We start from the raw sequence: 19,408 nt of genomic DNA, 5'->3' as shown, positions 1-19,408 counted from the left end.
ATAAAATCGAGTTTATTTTATCACAAAAATTTAGCCCTGATAATAGTTACAGAGTATTTCAAAATGAAACAGACTCTTCTGTCTAAGTCATGCTTTCCAACCAAAACGCCCATCTTAACTGATGTGTTTTGCCTAAGTTTGGCCCATATCCCTCTAAACTAGTGGCCACCAACCTTTTGAAGCCCAAGATCCCCTACCTCGGCCTTGGTGAATGGCAAGATTGATTCCAAATCGATTAGTTACACGCATGCGCACCGGGGCAGAAAAGACCAGAAGTAAAACCCCGCAACCCGGAAGTAGAAATAATGTATAAACACCAGGGGTTACCATCCTTTTTTTGCACCACGGACCGGTTTAATATTGACAATATTCTTGCGGACTGGCCGACGGGGGAAAGGGGGTGGGGGTGTTAAACACGACCGGAATACAGTGATACTCGAAGCAGGTTTCTTATGTCCAGTCTATTCTGCAATTTACTTTATGTGGCTCTCAGCACTTACTTGCTGTCCCGCTTGCTCACGTTTTTAACGCTGGAAAAAAACTCAGCGGGTTTGTATTTAAGTGCAGAATGCTTGGACTCAGGGTAGCGAAGCAGTTTTGAGAGCTTCATTGCCTCATTAGACAGCCTACGGGCCTGAGCTCCAGCCTCCTGCCCGCCCGCCGCCTTGGCCAGGTGCGTCTGTTCCCTTACCAGGGCCGCGGTGGTCACAGTCCGGAGAGAGCAACCGACCAAGCAAGGAGTGTGATAGGGTGCCCGCCCGCCCCCCTTGTAGGATCTATCGGCCGACAAAAGTTAGTTTCAGTAGATCGCAGCAAGGTAGCTGCTCTGCTACTTACGAAACCCTGAACCTGAATTAGGTCGTCTGTGAATATTTTAGCACCGGGTTCCCCACGAACATTTGGTGTGCTAAACAGGTTCAGAGGTGGCACCCATCTGTCCACACTCCAGGCCGGTAGCAACAGCACTTCTCGCCGGCCGCATGAAGTGGCCAGTCACCTGAGGCCAACCAGTGATCCCTGGCGCGCTTGAGTAATGAGTTCAACAGTGGCGTGACAGGGAATGAGGAAAGGTGCAGCTGACTCATTTCCTTGCGGCCCGGAGGTTGGGGACCAGCAAGTGGTGGGGGAGCTACACACATGCGCACTGGGCAGAAAGAACAGAACTAAAACCCCGCAACCCAGAAACAATTTCTCAACAGTATTTGTGTATTTATTTTACTTTTTATTTTCCGGGATCTACTGGGAAAGTCTCAAAGATCAACGGGTTGGCGACCACTACACTAAACCCTTTCTGTCCTAATACTAAACAGAAATTGTTCAATAATTTAGCTTTCCATTTTGCAGAAGCATTAGTTCCATCAATTAAATTTTCAGTTTAATGATGGCTAAATGGCAGATTTAGCTCCAGAATCTGCAGTTTGCAAGTTCTAAAAACATTTGAAATTTTGTAAAAGATCAGACACTGTGTGATCACTTTATATTTATCTTCCCTATGCACTCCCCTGAAAAGCCATCAAATAGTCCTCTATAGCTGGTTCCAAGGCAAACCAGTTTGAGAATCATCATCCAGAGTACAGCATGGCTGCCATTTTTAACAAGGCAATTTTGCAGTTTATGAACACATTAGGAGGTAATTACGAATGATTGCTACTGAGACACTAACTTTCTATATTCTTTGCTGATTTCAAAGTCTTACCTCCGCCAGTGTCAAAACTGGGAATACCATGCAGAATGACAAAGTGCAGGAACAATGGAGTGGTGTTCATTTTCACCGAACCAGACAGCAGACCGTTAAAAAAATGGACATACCTAAATGAGAAAAACAAATTATAAAGTTAGTCTGATCTTTGTTATTTATTACTTCCTTAAATCTTTCAACTGTTAAAAGTGATGTTATGAACAAACTGTTGAAATGTGCTGTAAATGAACTAAATTGCTAAATTAGTTTATTATTGTCATATATACTGAGGTACAGTGAAAAACATCTTGTATACCATTTCTACAGATCAATTCATTACAACAGAACAATGAGATAATACAATGTAAAACAATTATAGAATGCAGAATGAAGTGTTAGTTACAGTGGAAGTGTACTGCAGATAGTAAGGTGCAAGTAGTGAAGTAGATTTGAGGTCAAAATTTCATCTCATCATACCAAGCGGCTGTTCAACAGTTTTATAACAGTGGGATATAAGCTATCCTTGAATCTGATGGTACATGGTTTCAATCTGGAACATGGGAGACAAGAGAATATCCAGGCTGGCTGAGGTCTTTGATCATGCTGACAACGAGAAGTGTAAACAGAGTCCATGGAGGGGAGGCTGGTTTCCATGAAGTGCTGGGCTATATTCACAACTCTCTGCAGTTTCTAGTGGTCATGGGCAGAGCAGCTGCTGCATGAAGCTGTGATGCATCTCAATAGAATGCTTTCAAAGGTGCACCAATAAAAACTGGTGAGGTTCAAAGAGAACATGCCAAATTTCTTTAACCTCCTGAGGAAGTAGAGGGGTCAGTGTGCTTTCTTGACCAAGGTGTCGACGTGCTATGTCAGGACAGGATATTGGTGATGTTCACGCCTATGAACCTGAAGCTCTCGACTCTCTCAAGCTCAGCATCATTGACTTAAATGGGAATGTGTACATTGCCCCCATTCCTGAAGTCAGTGACCAGATTTCTTGTTTTGCTGTCTTTGTGGGACAGACTGATATCATGACACCGTATCTTTCGGCTCTCTATCTCCTTTGGGTACGTCAATTCATTGTTATTTTATAAACAGCTAACTAGGGTGATATCATCTGCAAACTTGTAGATGGAGCTAGAGCAGAAACTGGCCACACAGTGTTGAGTGTAAAGGGAGCAGAGTAGGGACTGAGGATGCAACATTGAGGATTATCATGGCGAACCCTGCACATCATGTATATCCTTACTGATCGTTGTCTGTTGGTCATAAAGTCAAGGATCCAGTTGCAAAGAGAGGTGTTGTGTCACAGGTCCAGAAGTTTGAAGATGAGTTTGCTTGGAATTATGGTATTCAGGGCAGAGCTGTGGTCAACAAACACTAGTTTAATGTAGGTGTCTTTATTGTCCAGGTGCTCCAGCGATGAGTGGAGGGCCATGGATATGTGCCATGACCAGCCTCTCAAAGCACTTCATCATGGTGAGCATCTGAGCCACGAGGTAGTTGTCATGAAGGCACCAGGCCCTGTGTTTCTTAAGTGCTGGGATGATGGTGGTCTTCTTAAAGCAGGTGAGAACTCAGATTGAAGCAGGGTAGATTAAAAATGTCTGCAAGTACCCCCCTCAGCTGATCTGTGCACAACATTGACTGTGGGTCAAGTCCACTGGAAGTTGTCAGGATGGATAGTGACATTCCAGTCGCCTTCTGTTCAAAGCATGCATAGAATACATTAGGCTCACTGAGAAAGGATGTGCTGCTGTCAGCGAAGCCTCCTGACTTCGTTTTGTAGCCCATGATAGCATGTAATCCCTGCCCCAACTGACAATTTAACATAATTCTGGGATTCCAGCTTGGACTGATATTGAATCTTGGCATCCCTGTTAGCTTTACAGAAGTCATATCTTGATTTATTGTAAAGGTCAGGATCACCTGAAAATGCACACCACAGTCCAAGACTGTAGTAAGGTTCATCCATTGTTTCCACTTTGAAACACCTGAATTGTCCTCAACTACTCAATTATACACAGTCCTCAACCTCAACACACTTGCTGATGAAGACTGTGACAGTGGTGACTCATTCAGCCTGCCCACTGAATCTTTGAGCATGGACCAGCCTACTGACTCAAAACAGTCCTGTAGAGGCTCTTCCACTTCCTCATGACTTTCTGTGCTGGGTTCTCAGATTTCAGCTTCTATTTGTCATAAGCACACCCTGGTCGTATGATTTAGCAAGAGTGGGTCCGTGGAGGGGTGGCTTGGTGATGGTAGCGTAGCAATTGTTAAGGGTATTTGGACCCCTGGTGGGACAGCAATCATGCAAGTGGCATTTTAGTAACACACTCTGAAGTTGATATGGTAGAGTTGCCAGCAACAATGAAGAGGGCTTCAGAGTATTCTGTTTCAAGACTGTTGCCTCTTTCAATGCCAGCTTCAGATCCACTTGGGGTGGTGAGATGTAGGCTGACGTCAGGATAGTTGAAATGAACTCCCATGGCAGGTTACATTGGTAACACTTCATTCTACAAAATTCTATATTGGATGAGCTGGCTGAGCAGAACTTGCCAGGACCACACTGCCTGAGCACCACGAAGCATTAACAAGCAAAACCTTCCACTCCAACCTTGCCCAATCATGCCATAAGGTGAATCTGTTAAATTGAGAAGCCTTCAGGAGATATGGCACAGTCCAGGGAAGCAGGTGTAAAGTATATTTCAGTGTGACAGTGCACACAGCAGTCCCTGAGAGAGGAGGTCCTTTCTAATTACAGAAGGTAGACATTTGTAATGTATTTTTGGTACACAAGTCTCTGAAGACAAAGAGAGACTGCAAATGCAGGAATCTAGAACAAAAACAGAATTTTGGAAGCACTCAGTGGGACAAGCAGTGTCTATGGGATCAAAAGGTGTTAAGTCACTGTTTAGGATCAAGAGCCTGCATTAGGACAGAGAAAAATCGGAAAGGCTGCCAGATTGCTGGTACATTGCAGGGCTTTGGAGAATGGAGACCGGCTTTGATGGGTAGAACCATTTGGGGAGGAGCTGAGAGACAAATGGAATCAGTTGGATGTGGGGACGGGAGAGATGAACAAAGAGGGAAGAAAGGGCCACGTATGGGATGGGAGGATCTGGGTAGCCAAAACTGGAAAATTCAATATTCATACCATTGATTGTTAGTTACTCGTGCAATATGAGATGTTAGTTCTTCCAGTTTGTGTTAGGACATTCTGATGAAATGAGGAAAGCTAAGTTCAGAAAGTGTGTGAGTGAGAAGGAGAGTTAAAATGACTTGCAGCTGGAAAGTCAAGACATCCATTATGGACAGAGCACAAGACAGAACAGTTGCCACGTCCACATTTGGTTTTACCCATTTAAGGATGCACTTGACAATCAACAAATGCAGTAGATCGGGGGGGGGGGGGAGACATACAGGTGAATCACTGTATTGATTTGAAGGACTATTTAGGAGGCAGTGATGGGTGGGGGTAAAGTGTTCAGAGCAGATGTGCAGAAAATGGAGGAAATACATGTGAAAGCTCCATCAAATATGGTAGAAGGGAAGCCTTACTTCAGGAAGTAGAAGAGCATTTCAGAAGCTTTCTTCTTTTGGCTGATGGGAGCTGGAAAAATAGTTAGGCATTCCTCCTGAACTAGCTATAACTTTCTTTTTATTTGTTTGTACAACCTCAGGTCAGGGTAAGTGAATGCTCCATCATTGTCAAATTTTACCAACTAGATTCTATGCAGTCAATCTTTTTCTATTCTACGGCATGAAAGCTCACACATTCAGACAGAGATCTGTAGTGAATATCTGACTTTCACTTAAAATCAGCGAGTCATACTGCATGAAAATAGGCCTTTCAGCACAACCGGTCTATGCTGGCCAAGATCTACATCTAAGCTACTACCATTTGTCCATATCCCTACAAACCTTTCTTATCTGCAAACCAGTTCAAGTGCCTTTTAACTCACCACAACACTTACTCTGAAAGTTCATTCCAATTACTAATCTCTCTCTGGATGAGAAAGTTGCCTGCTAGGTCCTCATTAAATCTATGCTCTCTAGTTCTTGATTCCCCAGAGCTAAGAAAAAGACTGGGAACACTGACCCTATCTATAACCCTCATAGTCTTATACATCTCTGTAAGATCACCATGCATTCTCCTACCCTCCAGTGAAAATGTCCCAGGCTGCTCAACATCTCACTCAAATCCTAGTAACATCCTTGCAAATCTCTTCTCCACTGTTTCCAGCTTAATGGCATCTTTCCTGTAGCAGTGCGACCAAAACTAAACATAATTTTCCACATGTGGCTTCACTAGCACCTTGTACAACTATAACCCCCAAAGATTTTTTCACTTTCCCTGTGATGGAACTTTCAGGGAGCTATGTATTTGCTCTCCTAATTTGCTCTGTTGTATAACATCTTCTATAATTGTTAACTGTGAATGTCCCACCCTGATTTGTCTTCCCAAAATGCAACACTGGCAGCACATCTGTATTAAACTCCATTTGCCATTCTTCGGCCCACTTACCCAGCTGATCAAGATCCTTCTAAAAATCCTGATAACCATTTTCACTCTCAATGACATTACCTATTTTAGAGTCATCTCCAAACTTACTAACAATGGCTCGTACACTCTCATCCAAGTCATTGATATAGTTGACAAATATTTATGGGCCTAGCACCAATGCATGGGTAACACCATTCATTACAGGACATGAGTTCAAGAAACAATCTTCCATTTCCCTCGCATCTTACCATCAAGCCAATTCTGTATTGAATTAGCTAGCTCGTTCATGATCCCTTGCAACTTAACCTACCGAGTGGAACATTGGTCTTCATGGTTTTTTTCCCCGAAGTTGAATCAGAGGAGAAATACTCACTGAGGACCTCAGCTTTCTCCTAAGGCTTCACACAATGATGTCCACTTTTGTCTTTGAGGGACACGTTTCTCTCTCCCTAGTTACTCTTTTCCCCTTAATGTACTTATAAAATCTCTTTGGATTATCCTTAGTTTTCTCTGCCAAATCTATCTCGTCCCATTTTGTCTTTCAGATTTTCTTCTAAAGTATACACCAGCATCTCCTATATTACAGGGAATCATCTGATCCCAACTGCTTGTACCTGATACGTGACTCCTGCCTTTTCTTGACACAAGCGTCACAATGATGCATCATCCAGGGTTCCCTACACATCATCCTTGTGTTTCACTCTAATTGGAATATGCAGATCCTGAACTCTCGAAATGTCTTTCTAGAAGCTTCCCACTTGCCAGAAGTCCTTTAACCTGCAAGTAATCTACTCCATCAAGTTTTGCACTTTCTTGTCCAATACTGGTATTTTTCAGATTCAATAAATTTGCGTTTTAGGTTTCGTTCTGCTAAGAATTCAGTATTTTAAGCAGAGGAAGTTAAGAATTCAAATTTGTACAAAATATTTGCTTAGAACAGACACCATTTACACCTGTTTTATTTGAAAAGTTACTTCAAATTTTGGAGTCACTAATTTGTTTAGTGCACTTCCAAAATTAACAAACATACTCTCAAATGAAGCTTTTTTTTCCTTAACAAGTCATAAAATTCCCCAAAAATTACAGATTTTTGCTTGGTCATCACCCAAAATGAACTTACCACACAAAAGATTCAGTGTACCGAGAGTGGATACTAATGATCCAGTTTAGTAACTCCCTCCATTACTGTGCCAGTTCACATGTAGAAGAGAGATACTTACTCCCACATGTAATTTCCAACAACACAATGTACTTTTAAATTTGCTCCTTGAATATCTATTCCTGAAGTATTCACAGGCCCTTGAAATTCCTGCAATCCCTTTCAACATTTTACACCTTTGACTGTCTGTGTTTTACATACTATATAGCAACAGATCTTTTTGACAGATCCTTAAAATCATTAAGCAAAGCAACTGAATTAAAAAGAGGGTTAATCAGAAATTGATGGCTACCTGAAGGACTTTTGATTATTGGAAATAGAAAGCCTGAATTAAGCTCCAACAGGACTTTCCAGTCAAAAAACATTTCATTGCCTCTGTGCTCGAAGTCAGGAAAGCATCAATGAAGATCGCCCTGTCAGTGACGGACATTCCTGAGACTGATTTTTCTCATGCGCCTTCAGGCAAGCCTGTAGCCAAGATCTTACTGGGGCCAGCAATCCTAAGTATGGAGTAGTAGATAGCTTAATAGTCCTTACTAAATAATTGTCAATTTCTGATGTATTCCACTTTAATGAAGAAAACATTCTGTGTCTGGTCTCTTGCCAATGTGTGTTTACATTTTTCAAGGAGTGAGGTCTCACAACAGAGATGATTTGTTCTAAATTACAAAGTATGAACCTGAAGTTGATCTTGTTACTTTAAGTAATAGATTACATGTTTTATTATCCCACAGTTTAAAATTAGAAATAAAGTTTCAACATATGTGCATCAACAAAATTATCTCTGTGATTTATGTTGGTATGAAAAAGCATGATTACGTTCAAAGAGTTAGACTTTCCATAAGAAAATCACAATGCTATGAGTATTGTTCTCTTATGTACTGCCAAGGCAAATTATCCTTTGAAGTAGCTACTCCATATATTACAGAGCTTTGGTTAGTTTAAGAATAATTATGATGCCAATTCAAAATGGGATTTTCCTTTCCCCAGATGGTGCTAAAGATTCATCCTTAAATGACAAAAACAGAGCATTATTTTCAGTACAACCAACATTAATGCGATGATCAGTTGTAAATACTCAAGAGGGACTTGCTGCCACATAGACGCTTGGCTCAAGTCAAAGCTCCAATCCAGACTGTTTTAATGGCATTAATCTCTCCTGACTGCATAAATCTTGTGTGAAATTAGCTTGAAATTTCTACCCAAAGGGCATGTGCACACCAGGGATCTGAAATAAATTCCAGTCTCCAGTAAGCGGGATCATAAAAAAATCCATATTTTCCAGAGTTATAATAAAGATGACTTCCACGTCATTATCCTACATTATTATTACTTCACTTCCATGTAACAGAATTAGTGAAATATTTCAGTAACACAAAAAGTTAAGAATGCAATAAAATTTCCTTCAGGTGTACCAGGCATGGAATTGTGATTGCAGATTTGCAAATCTAGGTACACTTTTGCTGCAATTGGCATATTAGTGACAGGAAAATATTATATTTTTGAAAAGGTTTTTAAAACTGTATTTACAGAACTGTACAGTGTACTTTCATGTGTATTTGTCATGGCAATGTTTCGCACATTTCACTTCCTTTTTCCAGCTGGGTCTGAAATGATTTATTCATTAACAGCTCTCCATTAACCTTGCATATATAAATGAGCCCTTTACCAAGGAAAGTAAACATTATCAAATACTTCATCAATAAAAGGTTGCTTATTTACTTCATCGAGCACAAGTGCATATTTTAAAATACTATATATGACATACTAAACCTTAAAAATCACTTGATACAAAAATATCATACAGCATTTCATTCATGCTCAAAAATGCTAATAGAAACAGCTTTACAAACACTATTGATTTAAAAATATATCAAGATGAAACTTCACAGATAGGCTATTGATCCCACAGTTGATTCCCATTTTTGCTCCATGAATAATCTCAGCCAAACTAGCAAAAGAGTGCAGTTGACTGTGAAGGGTCTGGGTCTGAAACATTGACTGTGCTCTTTTCCACAGATGCTGCCTGGCCTGCTGAATTCCTCTGGCATTTTGTATGTGTTGCTTAGATTTCCAGCATCTGCAGATTTTCTCGTTTGTAAAAAACTATCACATCTGGTTGACATTGCATCATGCTAGGGTGTGAACAGGGGTGTTGATGGAAGAATGCAGGATAACATCCTTCAGTCTTTCCTCTACTGCCACAATTTTTTCTAACAGGAATCAACTATCAGATTTCTAACAAGTCTTAATTTTTATTTTTCATCTATTACTGATTTTCAACATATCTTAAAAATGGACTAGCTCATACTGCTGGTTAATCACTTTTTCAATGATATCCTGAGCTCAAATGAGAATTCAAATTTGACAAATTCCCTGACTCACCGTTTTTGTGAAGGTTGCATTAAGGCAGAGACTTTATCATCATAGAATTTCTTCATGGCAAACCTGTCGAGAGCTTGATCAGCACTGTAATGATAAACAACTTAAATGAGTGAGCATTAAGCATCAACAGCTAGCCCAGATGAACAGCCTTTCTGACATCAAAATGAAAGTTATGCAAATTCAAAATTGTACAGATTATGAAGTGGGATCAGGTTAGATGCTTGACTGCCATATTTCTTAGCAACTATCTGTTGGGCAGCAAGAGAAAGATTCAAATTTTATAGCAAAGTAAAATAGTGAAGATAATGGAAACAATAAATACTGGAAATTATCAGCAGTCAAACAACATAAGGAGAGAAATGAATATTTACTTTTCAGTTAGATGAATTTTTATTAGAACTGTTCTAATAAAAGATACCCAAGCTGACTCATTCTTTCTTTCCATGTGTTACCTCAGTATTTCGTCTTTTTTTAAATTTTAATTTATTTTTTATATTTATTTTAGAGGGTGCAGAAATACTGGCAATGTCAGTAAATATTGATCATTTTAAGGCAGTAAAAGGAACATACTTTTTTTTTATAAGATGGCAAGACTCAAAAAAAGCTAGGAGAAAGGAAAACAGCGCAATAAATTTGACAAATCAGAGTTTAATAGCAATTATTTATGATCTGATTACGCAAATACGTCTAGGTACACCTGATAAACTAAATAATGAATGGGAAAGAGGACTTCAGGTATCTTTACCTATAGAGAAATGGGAGAAAATTCTCCAACTAGTTAACACTTCTTCAATGCGTGCTAGACACACTTTGATACAATTTAAGGTGGTTCATAGGGCCTATATGTCTAAGGATAAGTTAGCTCGTTTTTATTGTCATATAAATCCTGTCTGTGACAGATGTAATTCTGAGGTAGCTTCCTTGACACATATGTTCTGGTCTTGCCCTCTTTAGGAAAAATATCAGAAAGACATTTTTGATATTATTTCAGAAGTATTGATTTACAACATAAATTACAAATATTACTGTAATTTTTAGATTACCAGTGATGGTCTCTAGTCATTTATCCCCTTCAGCTTGCCGCTTGATTGCATTTGTTACATTAATGGCCAGAAGATACATTTTATTTAAATGGAAAGATTCTAATCCCCCTACTACATTTCAATGGTTTTCCCAAACTATAACATGTTTAAACTTAGAAAAAATTAGGAGTGGGACTGTTGATCCTTCGGTTAAATTTGAAGAACTTGGAGGTCATTTATTCAACATTTTCATATGATGTAAGCAGACCTTTTCCGAATCTTTCTCAATAACTTTTTGTTTGTGTATAGAGGAGCGGAGTTCATGACAAATAATGATTTTAACCGATGAAACATGGCAGCCCAGCCTTTGATTTGTTTTTTTTTTGCTTTTTTTAGTTTAGGAGGACGTTTTCCTCTCTGTATAAAATTTTTTGAATCTATTTCATGTTCAGTTATTAAATGATTGGGAAGCTTATGTTTGTTATATGTCAACTGTTATTAATGTAATCCTGATCTCTTTGTATTATTATCCTTGTTATGTTTATCAATTTGAAACTTAATAAAAAAGATTGAGAAAGAATAAATTTGACAAATCAACAATAAAATAATGAAGTCCTCACGGTCATTGACAGGACCAACTTTAGCAAATGAATCAATCAACTTCAGGTATTACCTTGCAGAAATATTGGTGAAGTGCATATATGATGAAATAACCACTCCTATTCTTCCTTTACCTCCCTGGTGAGAGAAAAAAGTGAAACGAGTGAAACTTAGTTTCCGATTAGCACCTAAAAGATGCCAAAAGGTAAAAACATACTGTCTGCTTCTGATATCCATCATATGAATGATGTTTACAAGATTGATAAAGTGTGCACAAGGAAAAGGAGGGATATTAATTGTGGTTGGAAAGTATTTATCATACAAGTGAGCTTTTTACTGCAAGACTATGATTAACACAGTCAGCACCACCACAATAGACAGGCAGTCAAGTGAAGCTCAAGGATTTAATTTGTCTTAAAATGAGGTATTTAATTCCCAGTAGAATTAAACTGATCTCCATAGCAGAAAATTATGTAACATAGAATAAGTGAGACATTTTAAGCTTGGGAGTATATTAAAACAAGTAACACTGACATTAAAGTGCTCACTTAACTGAGCAACTTGAAACAGTAATTGATATAAATAGTAATGAAAACACAAAGTTTTATTCAAATAGATGAACTACTATCGAGAACTACTAATAGAAGAATCTCAGCTGGTCCCTCAACACCAGCTCCACAGCAAAGAAAGCCCAGCAGCGTCTCTACTTTCTGCGAAGGCTGAGAAAAGTCCACTTCCTACCACCCCCCCCCCCCCCCATCCTCACCACATTCTACAGGGGTTGTATTGAGAGCATCCTGAGCAGCTGCATCACTGCCTGGTTTGGAAATTGCACCATCTCAGATCGCAAGACCCTGCAGTGGATAGTGAGGTCAGCTGAGAAGATCATCGGGGTCTCTCTTCCTGCCATTACAGACATTTACACCACATGCTGCATCCGCAAAGCAAACAGCATTATGAAGGACCCCACGCACCCCTCATACAAACTCTTCTCCCTTCTGCCATCTGGGAAAAGGCACCGAAGCATTTGGGCACCCACGACCAGACTATGTAACAGTTTCTTCCCCCAAGCTACAGACTCCTCAGTACCCAGAGTCTGGACTGACACCAACTTACTTCCCTCTACTGTGCCTGTTGTCTTGCTTATTATTTATTGTAAGGACTACACTGTTTTGTGCACTTCTTGCAGTCCTGAGTAGGTCTGTAGTCTAGTGTAGTTTTTTTCTGTGTTGTTTTTACGTAGTTCAGTGTAGGTTTTTGTACTGTTTCATGTAACACCATGGTCCTGAAAAACATTGTCTCATTTTTACTGTGTACTGTACCAGCAGTTATGGTTGAAATGACAATAAAAAGTGACTTGACTTGCCTACTACTTTAAGACCATTAGAAAGTAGGTCCAGCTACATCTTCCATGACATTTCATTATTGTAGTTTTGATGGTGGTGCAGGGTGGGACAGGTGAGTTCATAAGGCACAGTAAAAAGAACAATTACTGATAACTTGCACAGATTAGACTGGACTTTTCTCTGAACCTTACTCTTTCCCAGCTCAAATGAAGAACCATGTCACAGCAAGTAGATTTAGCTTTTGTACTAGTGTAGCGGTGTGCTACACGCAGCGCTAAAATAACGACACGGAGTCGGTAAACTGCAATCAAAGAATGTTTTATTCGAACTTCACAGCCTTGCTTTAAAGCCTCCCTCATCCCGCCCTCCCCGGGCGCGGATGGTCCAAGAGACACGTACTCACAAACCCCCGCAGGCTTTTTCCCTTTGTTGCAGACCTGGCCTTTCTGCCTGCACGCTGGCTATTTGTGAGCCGGTTCGAGTGCGCTAGTAAGTGGGTTGCCACATAACCTCCCCCCAGAACCTGCTATACACCCCCCAATGTCCACAGTCTGGGCCAGACCCTGTTTGGGAGGTCGGCCTCTGCGCCGCGGTGCCGGAAACTCGACCGGTTGCGCCAGGTCCACATGGGCCGGTTTGAGTCGGTCCACCGTGAAAACCTCCTCTCTCCCCCCAACGTCCAGCACGAACGTGGACCCATTGTTCCGGAGCACCGTGAACGGCCCCTCGTAGGGCCGCTGTAGCGGTAGCCGATGCCCGCCCCTTCGTACAAACACAAACTTACAGTTCTGCAGGTCTTTGGGTACGCAGGTCAGGTTCTGCCCATGCTGCGAAGTGGGTATGGGGGCCAGGTCACCGAGCCTCTCGCATAGTCTGCCCAGGACTGCTGCGGGTTCTTCCTCTTGCCCCCTTGGGGCTGGTATGAACTCCCCGGGGACGACCAGGGGTGCACCGTACACCAACTCGACCAACGAGGCGTGCAGATCGCCTTTGGGCGTCGTGCAGATGCCGAGTAGGACCCAGGGAAGCTCGTCCGCCCAGTTAGCTCCTCGCAGGCGGGCCATGAGAGCCGACTTTAGGTGACGGTGGAAACGCTCCACCAGTCCATTCGACTGTGGGTGGTAGGCAGTGGTGTGGTGCAGCTGTGTCCCCAAAAGGCTGGCCATAGCTGACCACAGGCTGGAGGTGAACTGGGCGCCTCTGTCGGAGGTAATGTGGGCCAGTACGCCAAAGCGGGACACCCAGGTGGCGATCAGTGCCCGGGCGCAAGATTCAGAGGTGGTGTCGGTGAGCGGGATCGCCTCTGGCCATCTGGTGAACCGGTCCACGATAGTCAGGAGGTGCCGCGCTCCTCGCGACACTGGCAGGGGGCCCACGATATCCACATGAATGTGGTCGAAACGCCGGTGGGTGGGGTGGAACTGCTGTGGCAGAGCTTTGGTGTGCCGCTGCACCTTGGCTGTTTGGCAGTGCATGCACGTTCTGGCCCATTCACTGACCTGCTTGCGGAGTCCGTGCCAAACGAACCTGCTGGAGACCATCCGGACAGTAGTCCGGATGGAGGGGTGCGCCAAGTTATGAATGGAGTCGAAAACACGTCGCCGCCAAGGTGCCGGGACGATGGGACGGGGCTGGCCGGTGGCGACGTCACAGAGTAGGGTCCTCTCACCTGGGCCTACGGGGAGGTCCTGGAGCTGCAAACCGGAGACTGCGGTCCGGTAACTCGGGATCTCCTCGTCTGCCTGCTATGCCTCTGCCAGCGCCTCAAAGTCTACCCCTCGGGAAAGGGCGTGAATGTTACGGCGAGAGAGCGCATCCGCCATGACATTGTCCTTTCCCGAGACATGCCGGACATCCGTCATGTATTCAGAGATGTAGGACAGATGACGCTGCTGGCGGGACGACCAGGGATCGGACACCTTCGTGAACGTAAAGGTAAGCGGTTTGTGGTCCGTGAACGCGGTGAAGGGCCTACCTTCTAAGAAGTACCTGAAATGTCGGATTGCCAGGTATAGCGGCAACAGTTCCCGGTCAAAAGCACTGTATTTGAGCTCGGGTGGCCGCAGGTGTTTGCTGAAAAACGCCAGGGGTTGCCAGCGGCCCGCGATGAGCTGCTCCAGTACCCCACCGACTGCTGTGTTAGATGTGTCCACTGTGAGGGCAGTAGGGACGTCCATTCTGGGGTGCACTAGCATCGCGGCGTTCGCCAAGGCATCCTTCGTTTGAATGAAAGCGGCGGCGGACTCCTCGTCCCAGGTGATGTCCTTGCCCGGACCGGACAGCAGGGTGAACAGGGGGCGCATGATTCAGGCAGCTGAAGGGAGGAAGCGGTGGTAGAAATTGACCATACCTACGAATTCCTGAAGGCCTTTGACCGTGGTGGGTCGGGGGAAATGGCGGACTGCGTCTACCTTAGCGGGCAGACGGGTTGCCCCGTCTTTAGTAATCCTGTGGTCCAGGAAGTCGATGGTGTCGAGCCCGAACTGGCATTTGGCCGGGTTGATTGTTAGACCGTAGTCACTCAGCCGGGCATAGAGTTGACGGAGGTGGGACAGATGCTCCTGATGACTGCTGCTGGCTATGAGGATGTCGTCCAAATAGATGAATGCGAAGTCCAGGTCGTGTCCCACCGCGTCCATTAACTGCTGGAACGTCTGTGCGGCATTCTTCAGGCCAAACGGCATGCGGAGGAACTCGAAAAGGCCGAACGGGGGTGATTGAGAGCCGTTTTGGGGACGTCGTCCGGATGCATCGGGATTTGATGGTATCCTCGGACGAGGTCTACCTTGGAGAAGATCCGTGCGCCGTGCAGGTTTGCTGCAAAGTCCTGAATGTGCGGCACAGGATAGCGGTCCGGTGTGGTAGCCTCGTTCAGCCTGCGGTAGTCGCCGCACGGTCTCCAGCCCCCTGTCGCTTTGGGCACCATGTGCAGGGGGGAGGCCCATGGGCTGTCGGACTGCCGGATGATCTCCAATTCCTCCATTCTCCTGAACTCCTCCTTCGCCAGTCGGAGCTTGTCCGGGGGAAGCCTTTGAGCACGGGCGTGGAGGGGTGGTCCCTGGGTCGGGATGTGGTGCTGTACGCCATGTCTGGGCATGGCTGCCGTGAACTGCAGTGCCAGAACCGATGGGAAATCCGCCAGGACCCTGGTGAAGTCGTTGTTGGACAGCGTGATGGAGTCAAGGTGTGGGGCTGGCAACTGGGCTGCACCCAGGGAGAACGTCTGAAAGGTCTCGGTGTGGACCAGTCTCTGCCTCGGCAGGTCGACCAGTAGGCTGTGAGCTCGCAAGAAATCCGCACCCAGAAGCGGTTGGGCTATGGCGGCCAGTGTGAAGTCCCACGTGAACCGGCTGGCGCTGAACTGTAGCCATACTGTACAGATGCTGTAGGTCCTTACTGTGCTGCCGTTCATGGCCCTCGGGGGGGACCCGGTGCCCTGCTGCGGGTGTCGTAACTCGTCGGAGGTAAGACGCTGATCTCGGCACCGGTGTCGATCAAAAAACGGCCTCCCGACCGCTGGTCCCACACATACAGGAGGCTATCCCGATGGCCAGCTGCCGTAGCCTTCAGCAGAGGCTGACCCTGGCGTTTCCCGGGAACTTGCAGGGCAGGCGACAACGGCGGGCTTCTGCGCCCCACCGTTGGTGGTAGAAACACCATTGTTCGCTGAGCTCCCCATCCCTGCCTCTGGGGCTAGCGCGCTCTGCGGCCGGGCCTGGACTGGTTTGCAGCTGGGAGCGTGGCCGGGTGATCTGTGCAATGGACGCCCCACTCACCTTCTTGGCGTTCGCTGAAATCTGCGTTGGACAGCAGCAGGCGTATGTCCTTGGGCAGCTGCTCTAGGAATGCCTGCTCAAACGAGGCAGGGTTTTTGTCCGTCAGCCAGAGACAACATCTCATTCATTAAAGCTGATGGAGGACTGTCTCCCAAGCCATCCAGGTGCAGTAAACGGGCAGCCTGCTCGCGGCGTGAGAGTCCGAAAGTCCTTAGGAGCAGGGCTTTGAATTCCGTGTACTTGCCGTCCGCCAGGGGAGACTGTACGAACTCCGCAACCTGGGCCGCTGTGTCCTGGTCGAGGGAGCTCACCACGTAGTAGTAACGGGTGTCCTCTGAGGTTATCTGCCGAACGTGGAATTGGGCTTCTGCTTGCTGGAACCATAGGTGAGGTTGTAGCGTCCAGAAGCTTGGCAGTTTCAACGAAACCGCTTGAACAAATGCGGCGTCGGTCATCTCCGGTCCAAAAATCGTTTGGACCGTCGGGGTCACCAATTGTAGCGGTGTGCTACACGCAGCGCTAAAATAACGACACGGAGTCGGTAAACTGCAATCAAAGAATGGTTTATTCGAACTTCACAGCCTTGCTCTAAAGCCTCCCTCATCCCGCCCTCCCCGGGCGCGGATGGTCCAAGAGACACGTACTCACAAACCCCCGCAGGCTTTTTCCCTTTGTTGCAGACCTGGCCTTTCTGCCTGCACGCTGGCTATTTGTGAGCCGGTTCGAGTGTGCTAGGAAGTGGGTCGCCACACTAGCTTGCTTACAGCAAAGAATGGAATATGATTAATTTCACTTCCATCCTCTTCTAAGTGTCATCATTCAAGTTGTACCCAGCTCAAATGCCCATTCTTCATGAGGGAAATGACAGTGAGTTTCTATGGGCCATTTGAACACTGATGTCACAACAGTTGAGACGGCATTCTTTAAACAATTCATTTTGATTTCTATTCCCAGCAAAAGTTATAAACAAAAGAAGGAATAATTGCTGATGTTTTATTCCATTCCTTAACTGTGGTTTGAAAACAACTGAGACTGGCTATCTCCCTTCTCTCTTTCCAGTGCAGATGTTGGGATCTGACCTGAAACATCGAATGTGCATTCCCCTCCAGAGATGATGCCTGCCCACTAAATTTCTTCAATGCTTTTTGCATTGCTTCAGATCGATAAAGAACATTGGGAATATCTATGTTTTGAGAAATATTTGTCTCTACCAGAGAAGCAAGGAAGCCCTTTCTCTAACTTCTATAAAAATCTACTGTCTATAGTCTTCGATGTAACGTTAGAATATAAAATTCTAAACTAAACATATAGCTTAGCCGTGTTTCCTGTTTTTGAACCTTCAGCATTACCTTCCTGTATAGTCAACTATTCAAAAACGTTCCTGACCAACATTGGACCATTTGGGAAAGTATGAAAATCAAATATTGCAAATACCAAAAATCTGAAATGAAAGAGTAAAAGTTATAAGCAACGTTTCAGGTTGGACGCAGATGTTGGAATATAGAACAGGAACATGGAAAAACTCAGAGAGACAGGCAGTAACTGTGGAGGAAAATGGACAGTTAACATTTCAGGTTGAATGCATTGCAATGCTCCATTTTGATGACCCTTCGGACGTATAATTACTTTTACTGAAATTACACAGCTTTACTTTGCTGACATGCAGCTGTTCACCGAAATGCTTAACTGTAAATATAATTAGGAAGCATAAGTTGACTCAGATAAATAACCCAAGACCCATATTTTGCACAAGGTCAGGTTAGTTAGACTCTATGAATAGGTTCCTCCCAGCTGAAGTCTAATCTGGTTTCAGGGATATCATATCTGGCAAGGCCATTATATCTGCCACTATAGTTCAGACAAGGAGAGGGGAAAGAAACACAATAGCAACTAGATTAAGACAATTTATGACACCCAATTTTTGAGTGAAGAATTTTTAAAATTTTGATTACATCACACAACCAGCAAATCAAAAAACAGTGGATTTTGGTTAATTAGTTTATAAGTTAATTGGGGTAACCACTTATTTGGGACAACTCTTAAAGAACAACAACTAATTGAGAAAATAGCTTGGATTCTCTTTGTTTATTTGGGAAACTACGCTGCTTAATTGGGACAGGAGACTGTTGCTAAACAGTTTCTAACTAACAGCAGTAGTGTGCGGCCATTCAATGCCATGTTTAGAATAAACAGTTTTTAAGTATATCAACGTGTTCAAAAAGCAGTGATTTTTTTTTTGTCACTGATAGTTGGTGAGAAATAAGTAGTAAGACAATCCAGACAAAATGCTGGAGAAACTCAGCAGGTCAGGCAGCATCTATAGAAAAGAGTACAGTCAACCCTGAAGGGTCTCGGCCCGAAACATCAACTGTAATTTTTTTCCATAGATGCTGCCTGGTTTGCTGAGTTCTTCCAGCATTTTGTGTGTGTTGCTTGGACTTCCAACATCTGCAGATTTTCTTGCTTGTAGCAAGACAATCCGGAATTTTTTTGCTCAGTGCAGTTTCAGGCTTGGAGATGCCAGAAACGACCATGAGCGAAAATGAAATGATTTTACTACTTCAGCATGTTCAGACCCATGGGGAATTTGAAGGTATCGACAATCATCTTCAATGGTACAATGAAGATGAAGTTTTGAAGGATCCAATCAGCAAAAACATTGCATGAAGGCAGTCCATTATCTGCAGTCGGTGTCTGCACTGATCTTGTTAATTCACTGTCAATCAAAAGAACATGCCTGTGTACACCAGATGATTTCCTCAGTCGATAACTATTTGAGGATCTAATACACTATTTTATTGTACTGTAGTAGTATTGGAAGTGTTCTAATCTGTTCTGTATTTCATTTATATACATAACGTTACTCGGTTAAACAGTAATTTGTCTTTTTTATATGTTTTTAACCATTTCCATGAAATGGAAACAGGAACAG

The 19,408-nt window shown here is 43.8% G+C and overlaps 1 protein-coding gene across 10 annotated transcripts in view; it reads right to left on the bottom strand.

Moving 5' to 3' along the window:
• Positions 1–19,408, bottom strand: part of LOC140732139 (tensin-3-like) — a 434,552-nt gene that overhangs the window by 134,077 nt on the left and 281,067 nt on the right. For all 10 annotated transcript variants that reach the window (XR_012099994.1, XM_073054363.1, XM_073054356.1 and 7 more), the window contains 3 exons: positions 11,428–11,492; positions 9,733–9,816; positions 1,697–1,809 (listed from right to left, as the gene is read on the bottom strand). Coding sequence is in view for 9 of the 10 variants with exons in the window: in XM_073054363.1 (XP_072910464.1) it covers positions 1,697–1,809; positions 9,733–9,816; positions 11,428–11,492 (262 nt within the window). In the remaining variant the exon portion in view is untranslated. The remainder of the gene's footprint in view (positions 1–1,696; positions 1,810–9,732; positions 9,817–11,427; positions 11,493–19,408) is intronic.

This window comes from Hemitrygon akajei, chromosome 8 (assembly GCF_048418815.1).
Source record: "Hemitrygon akajei chromosome 8, sHemAka1.3, whole genome shotgun sequence".
Lineage (NCBI taxonomy): Eukaryota > Metazoa > Chordata > Chondrichthyes > Myliobatiformes > Dasyatidae > Hemitrygon > Hemitrygon akajei.
The sequence above is the reverse complement of the archived record's forward strand: the minus strand, read 5'-3'. Positions and strand labels throughout refer to the sequence as shown.